The sequence below is a fragment of the Lathyrus oleraceus genome, chromosome 1 (assembly GCF_024323335.1).
Source record: "Lathyrus oleraceus cultivar Zhongwan6 chromosome 1, CAAS_Psat_ZW6_1.0, whole genome shotgun sequence".
Lineage (NCBI taxonomy): Eukaryota > Viridiplantae > Streptophyta > Magnoliopsida > Fabales > Fabaceae > Lathyrus > Lathyrus oleraceus.
The window spans coordinates 396,016,858-396,025,298 of NC_066579.1; the positions used below are offsets into that span (position 1 = coordinate 396,016,858).

The following is an 8,441-nucleotide window of genomic DNA, read 5'->3' on the forward strand; positions in this document are numbered from 1 at the left end:
TGAAAAGTCAAGGACTTAGGGTCCAGGTTTCTAATTTGAAAGCATGAATATGTTTTCACAATATTTATCTCAAGTTTTGAAAGTAATATGTGAAAAGGTTTAGGACAAAGAGGGATGAATGGATGAAGATGGAGTGTAAAACTTCCTAGAAGGTTCACCTCTTGAAATCATATAGAAGATGACTCAAGTGTGTCCTTTGGAATAGGCAATGAGCAATAATAAACAAGCAAAGCAAAAGAAGAAAGTCAACAAAAAGCGGATACCGGATGCCAATTACTGGACTTATACCAATCTCCTAAAACAGAACTGGATATCAGAGGCCACTCTATGGACTTATACCAATCTCCTCAACAAAGAAATAAAAAGTGGATACCGGATGCCAATCTATCTGGACTTATACCAATTTCCAACAACAAAGCAAACACTTGGATGTCAGATGCCAATCTATCTGGGCTTACTCTAACCTCCAACATATGATCATGGGAAAACAAATGCCAAATTACATGGACTTACAATTGCATCCTCACATACAACAAGCAAATGCATCAAGCAAAGAGAAGATGATTGGCCAATGAAATGGTCTTATACTCACTTCCATATCATAGGAACAATGGCCAATGAATGGTCTTACAATTGTCCTCAATGGGCAAACAACAAGGATATGTCACAAAGACAAATGAAATGATCATGCACTAATGAGCAATTAATGATGATAAATGCACAGAGCATGCAAGCAGACATGTACAAATGAACTAAGTAATCAATCAACCAAAGTCATTCAGCACACTCTATAACCAAACAATTAGGCTCATACAAAGGGTTAGGCATTGAAGCCAGCTGGAATAGGGTTAATGGTGCTCTTAACCTTGACATTGAGAGCCAAGGTGAAGCAGATGAAAGGATATGAGGGGTGGGCCTCATCACTCTTATCCCTGGTCAGGGAGAGCATTGAATATCAGAAGGTGTGGGAGTTCAGAAAGTAGGAACTCTCACCACAAGTTAGACTCTATAGATCTTGGGTTTTTACTCACTATGCATCAACACAAGTAGTGTGAGCAAGGTGAGTGACTCACAGAATAGTAGGAGATAGGTTACATATCTCTTGGATTCTACCAATTGCCTTATTTAAAGGACTTTTCCTGCTTGGGACAAAAGTAAACAAGCACAAACATCGCCTCTTAAGGAGGACTTCAGACAGTTGCCTGGCCAAGTAACAGGCCAGGTCTTCCAGACTACATGAAGAAGAAGGTGCTATAGCTCAATGCAAATGCTATCAAGCAAAGCAATGCAAGTTCTCAAAGAACTATTAGCAACTAATGGTACCTGAAACCAGTCAAACATAATCAGTATGCAACTCAAATTCAAAACCAATATAAGATAAGGATCAACAGTCAACACAATCAGTCAAATGTGCAATGCACAAAGCTCAAAGCGTATGACCTAAGCATCCTACAAAACAAACAAGTTAGTTCATGATAATCAATCAAACTTAATCAACTTGCATAAGTCTCCTTAAGGCATTTGCTTCTTAACCTGAAAAGCAAACTTAAACATGAGAAACAAGACCACTAGGACAAGCCTAGGGTCAAAAAGAGATAAGAAATCCAAAACAGCAAGTGAAAGCTATCCAAAATCAAGTTCAAACAATTAAGAAACAAACCCAAGTGGTTTCATGTTCATATCATTCATCATTATCATTTCTCAAACAAATTAAGTCAAGGCATGTCATATGGAACCTCAAAGAAGTCAACAGAAAGACTTCACTCAAATCCAGTCACAAACATTTCAATAAATCCTCAAATAATTCATGATCAAACATCATCCATAACATGATACACATACCAAATTTCAGCTCATTTGGATCAAAGGAGGTAGGTCAATGAAAATCAGAAAGTCAAAGCAAGTTCAAGCAAACTCATACAAAGCATCCCAACATGCATCAACTTCAACCAAACATAAAACAGAAATAACATATGATAAATGAATGGGACTAAATCCATGATAAACTTCAAGATGTCTACATTACTCATGCCAAATTTTATATCCATCCAATAATGCATGAGGATTTCACAAATCAAATACAAACATGTATCACAAGGGGTCAACAATTTGGTCAAACAGGGGAGAAATTATCAAACAAATAGGAAATGCCATCAATAATTCTAGAAAAAGTCACATGTAATCTCAACATCAATAAGTATCTTCATGCAAAAATCCAGACCAATTTGAGTTCAATAAGCATGGTAATTAAAATCATGAAGTTGGACATCAATGGTGTGACACAAATTGTCACACCCCTATTCAAAAAATCATATCTCCACAACCAGCAATGATAAATTCACAAACTCTACACCAAAATGATCATGAACATGTCTAGTTTAAGCACAAAAAATTTCAGAGTCATTGGATTAAGTATCATTATTTCACAAGCAAAATGGTGAAACATAGGCAAAATGGATACACATGAACAAACCCTAGCACATTTAAAAATCCACACGTGCAAAAAATCTGGAAAAATCACCATAATAAACTAGAGATCAAGAGGAGCATTTCACAAAAAATCCCATAAAATTTGGATTAAAATTGAGTGACTTATGAATTTTTGAAGATTGCCATGCCAAATGAAATAAATATTGAAAAAAGGGAAATGATTTAATTGAATTAATAAACGGCAATGGCAAAATTGTAATTAACCGGTCCCTTAAGTGAAACGCTGCGTTTCACTTAAGGGCGTGTCCACGCCTGATTGGCTTCATGGCCAGAAAACAAGAAAAACATGCAAAATTGGTTCAGCAACGATCAAACACGGGTTTTGGCAAGGAAAATTAGGGTTTCGAGCTTGTTCATCATCATCTTTCCAGATTTTTTCAGCAAGAACAAAATGCAACCAAAATCCACAAACAATATGTCATTGTGTTCATCTAACAGAGTACATCAACATTCCAACAATCATTAGCCCTAATTCAAACTATCATGGAAGCATCGAGCAAAATAACATCTAAACATCAAACTTTAAATCACTGTATCTTCCTTAATATTCAACCATTTTTCACGATTCAAGTTTCATTGCAATCAGCATGGAGAGATCTTTAATAAGCATAGCATGATTTTATCAAAAGCATGGTTCGAATTTTTACCTTGTTTGAAGAACAGTATGGAATTCGTGGTCCTTTGGTCTCAAAAAGCTGAAACAGATGCACAATAATGTTTGTATTGATGAATAGAGGGAGAATCGTGGTTCAAGCTTGCTTGGTAATGTCCAAATCCCCAGCTGCCATGAAAGGAGTTTGAATACAACAGTGCTGAAAATGGCTTTACAGTGATGAAATGGCACTTGCTAAAGCTCCAAGAATGTTGGTGAATGATGAATCCATGGACAGTAACACAAGTTCTTTGCAGATTTTCAGAAAAAGTCCAAGTAAGGAAATGAGAGTTCTTGAGAGAAAATGAATTTTAGATCTGATTTGGTGAATAGTGGCTACGGTTTTTCTATCAGAAATGAGTCATATATACTGCTGATTAACAATGCTAAGCTTGGTTAGTGGAATGGTAATTGCATTTAGCTCAAATGAAGTGTTTTGGTTAATTGGTGAAATTACTCAAATTGCATGTGCATGGCATGCTACAGTGCGAAAATGGGCCTAAACAATCTCCAAATGTGATTTTCAGTCATTTGCAATTGGTAGAATGCATTGGCAAAGCTTAATTTGAAAGTCCATTTTTCACCCCTCTCTTTTTTAATTCAATGCACTTGAAAAAGGCCATTTTGATTGGATGATTTTTGGTGAATTGTGATGAAGGATTTGGATAGAGCATATCAAATGTGACTTGTAGCAAAAAACCTCACTCAATTTGGCCAAATGGTTTGGAAGATATCTCACTTTGAAGTTCAAAAATTCTTGAGAATGATTTGATCATAACTTGCCAACCATAAATGATAAATGAGTGTTCTTGGACTTTTTGGAAATGGGAGAACAAGATCTTCAACTTTCATGTTGGACAAAAATTCATTTGAAGCTTGTATGATGAAGTAAATTTGAGGAGAAGAACTTTCCATTTTTGGCAAATTCCAATTACAGGTCAACTTACTATTTTTGGAAACTTTTTGTCTGACCTCCAATTCTTCACTGTGGATGTTTGACATGTTATATGAGGCTTATATGGACATGAATGAGACCTCTCAAACCAATTCCCACCATCAAATCACTGATTAAATGCACAGTTGACCACAGTTGACTTTGTTAGGGTTTTGGTTGACTGAACCATGTTCTGATGAGTTCCAAGCCCCTACCACTTGAGATCTTGATTCAAAATGATGTCACAACTCATATGAACTCTTGATGAATGATTATGGTGCCCAAATTCTTCAAGAATGGCCACCATCCATTGCTCAATGGCTGATTTGACTGTTTTGACCTAGCTTGCTTCATCTGCAAGTAACATGGTTAGATGATAATATTTTTGTACTTTTGGTTAGTAAACAAATGAAAAGCAATGATATACAAATGCAATACATGCTTGGTGATCAAGAACCACACTCACAAGATAACCCACCCACTAGGAGGGAAGCAAAGGTGCACAAAGATCCTTGAGGCAATGATATGATATGATGCCATGAGGGATCTTAGGGACAAAATTGGGGTCTTACAGTAAGCCTCCTTGATCTAAGAGAAGTTTTATTATTTTGAGCCGAACTTCCTTCATCAAATTTTAATTTTCATTTGCCTTGCCTTGGAGGAGCCATTGATGAAGCTTGGAGGTGAAAGTTAGGGTTTGGAAGGGGATTTTGGTTTTTGTAGTAAGTGAGAGATGGGTGAGATGAGATTTGGGAGAAGAGTGATATATAGTAGAGGGAAATGAGTGAGGTTTTATTATTTTAATGATACATTTGAGTTTTTGATGTAATGACTTGGAAGAGATGAAAGTAGGTGAAAAGATAGGTGAAGAGAATCTGATGAGTTCCAATGCAAGGAATGTGTAAAAATGAATAAGTTTGACCCACTAAAATAAAACCTCATAAAAAGGATTTAATTTTGAAGATTTTGACCGCTTTAACCAGTTATATAAATCTGGGTAACCGGTTACAGTCTCGAAACAGAATCTGGGACTACAAAAAAACGAACGATAATCGGTTACATGAAATAGGGTAACCGGTTACATGCTAGAAATTTTCAAAAATATTGAAACTGGACAGCATGCAGAAAAAAGTAATAAATAATAAGAATAAAAAAAATTGTACATCAAAATTAATATATAAATTATGTATGCATGTCATAAAAATTAATATATAAATAATAAGAATAAAAAAAATTGTAACATAAATGTGAATAAACAATGAGATATGAAAGGTAAATGTACCTTGGTGTTATTTTATCGATAGATAATAATATAGAAGAATCATACATCAACATCATTTAAGATGTCGAGTTCCCTTCGAATTTTATAGAACAATTCTTTTGCAAGAGGTTTCGTGAATATATCCGCGAGTTGATTGTGAGTATATACAAACGTAACTTCAACATCGCCTTTGAGCACATGATCACGAAGAAAATGATGTCGGATGTCGATATGTTTTTTCCTTGAATGCATGACTTGATTTTTTGTAATGTTTATCGCACTTGTATTGTCACAACGTAACAAAATACATCCAAGGTTCACACCGAAGTCGCTAAGTTGTTGTTTCAACCAAAGAATTTGAGCACAAAAACTTCCTGCCACAATGTATTCTTCTTAAGCCGTGCTAAGTGCAAAACACGCTTATTTCCTGCAGGACCGTGATACTAGTGCATTTCCTAGAATGTGACATGTACCACTTGTACTTTTGCGGTCAATTTTGCAACCTGCATAATCCGAGTCATAAAATCCAACCAAATCACATATACTACCTTTTGGATACCATAGGCCAAGATTGGTAGTTCCCTTGAGATACTTCATGATTCTCTTTACAGCGGTGAAATGCGATTCCTTAGGATTCGCTTGAAATCGAGCATAAAGACAAACATTAAACATTATGTCAGGACGACTTGTCGTCAAATATAATAATGAACCAATCATACCTAGATACTTTGTAATATCTATTTCCACACCAAATTCATCTTGATCAACATAAGTTCTGAATCCCATTTGAGTAGACATAGCTTTGCAATGATCCATGTCGATTTTTTTTAATAATTCTTTACAATACTTGGATTGGTTGATGAAAATGCCATTCTTTAATTGCTTAATTTGTAATCCAAGAAAATAGTTCATTTTCCAATCATGGACATCTTGAATTCTCCTTGCATCATCAATGAAAATTCTTCACAGAGATCTTTGTTTGTTGAACCGAAAATGATGTCATTGACATAGACTTGAACCGATAAAGTGATATCTTTTGTTTTCTTAATAAACAAGGTCTTGTCAACTTTACCCTTTTCAAAACCTTTTTCACAAAGAAAATTGCTAAGGCGATCATACCATGCTCTTGGTGCTTGTTTTAATCCATAAAGAGCTTTCTTCAATTTGAAAACATGTGACGGTTCCTTGAAGTCTTCGAAGCCTGGGGGTTGTTTAACATGGACTTATTCATTAATTTAGCCATTCAAGAAGGCTTTCTTGACATCCATTTGGAATAACTAAAAGTTTAATAAGCATGCATAAGCAAGTAATAATCGAATGGATTCTAAACTTGCAATCGGAGCGAAAGTTTCTTCGAAATCAATTCCTTCTTCTTGATTGCAACCTTGAGCCACCAATCTTGCTTTGTTTTGAAAAATTATTCCATTTTCATCAAGCTTATTCTTAAACACCATTTGGTGCCTATGATGTGTTTTCCACTTGGCCTAGGAACAAGTTCCCAAACTTGATTCCTTTCAAATTGGTTTAACTTTTCTTGCATTGCAAGTATACATTGCTCATCTTCTAAGGCTTCATCAACTTTGGAAGGTTCAATTTGTGATACATACACCATATTTAAGCATGCATCATTGAGTTTTAATCTTGTTGCAACAGCTTGACTAATATCACCAATGACTTTATCAATGGGACGATCCCGATGTTTTCTCCATTCTTTAGGTATATCATTGTTATTTGAGTCTTGTTGAATTTTTTATTCTTGATTATCATCATTTACATTTGATGTATCTTCCTTAGGAACTTCTATTATTTCATCATCATCATCATATAAAACAATATTATCCTCCTTGGAAGGGTGAGTTTCATCAAAGGAAACATGCATAGATTCTTCAATAGTTAAAGTTCTTTTGTTATAAGAATTGTTCTTGTAAGTTCTATTAAAGATTGATATTTCTTTCCACCACTCCATTTTGTTGAGGAGTCCTTGGTGCTGAAAAATAATGGGAGATTCCTTATTCTTCGCGAAATTCATCTAAAGGAGCATTTTGGAATTCTCCACCGTGATCGCTTCTTATGGAGGAAACTTTGAGTGATTTCTCATTTTAAATTTGCTTTGAATATTTCTTGAATGCCTTGAATGCATCACTTTTCTATACTAAAAAGAATGTTTAATAAAATCTATAGAAATCATCAACAATAACTAAAGCATATACATTACCTCCGAAGCTTTTTGTTCTTGATGGACCAAATAAATCCTTGTGTAACAATTGTAGTGGCCTTGAAGTGGACACCACATTTTTAGGTTTGAAATTTGATTTGGTTTGCTTTCCATTTTTACAAGCATTACATAGCTTATCCTTGACAAATTTTATCTTAGGCAATCCAATGACAAGATCATGTTTGACTAAATTGTTTAGATGTTCCATATGAATGTGAGCAACTCTTTTATGCCAAATCCATGAGTCATTGTTGTTCACCATGAGACACTTTACCTTTAAAGACAAATCATCAAGGGAAATCATAAAAATATTATTAGTTCTTTTACCTTTGAGTTTTACCTCATGTGTGACTTCATCTTCAATTAAGCATTCATCCTTGGTGAACTTGATTTTGAAGCCTTTATCACAAAGTTAGCTAATACTTAGAAGATTGTGATTTAGTCCTTCAACATAAATAACATCTTTAATACAAGTGAACGGTGGTGAACCAACTTTGCATATGCCAAGTATTCTTCCTTTGTTGTTATCTCCATAAGTGACAAAACCCTTGGCCTTTAATGCTAGATTTGAAAATTTGTTAACATCTTATGTCATATGCTTAGAGCACCCACTATCAAGATACCAAAGGTTGGTAGTGGTCTTCAATCAAACCTACAAAAAGGGTTTAGGTTTTGTTAGGTACCCAAACGGATTTGGGTCCTTTATAGTTAGTACCTTTCTTTACCCATACATCATGTCCATTTTCCATACTAAAATTTCTAACATGGAAAGCATTAGGTGTATGGACAACCAACCCACAATAAAAGCAAGTAGGAATAAAGTTACTTTTATATCTTGGAACATATGATTTTTTTCAGAAATTTCTATTTTTACAATTATGATGCACAT

At 34.8% G+C, this 8,441-nt stretch overlaps 1 protein-coding gene across 1 annotated transcript; it reads right to left on the reverse strand.

Annotated features, from left to right (window-relative positions):
- Positions 1-5,757: 5,757 nt before the first annotated feature.
- On the reverse strand, positions 5,758-6,153 carry LOC127110385 (uncharacterized mitochondrial protein AtMg00810-like). Its single transcript, XM_051046087.1, has one exon. It carries the CDS (start codon positions 6,151-6,153, stop codon positions 5,758-5,760), a length of 396 nt encoding a protein of 131 aa, XP_050902044.1.
- Between the last annotated feature and the right edge of the window lie 2,288 nt (positions 6,154-8,441).

Bases quoted from the DNA above. Each gene is read 5' to 3' on its own strand.
- LOC127110385 (XM_051046087.1), bottom strand. From the start codon at position 6,153: ATGGATCATTGCAAAGCTATGTCTACTCAAATGGGATTCAGAACTTAT.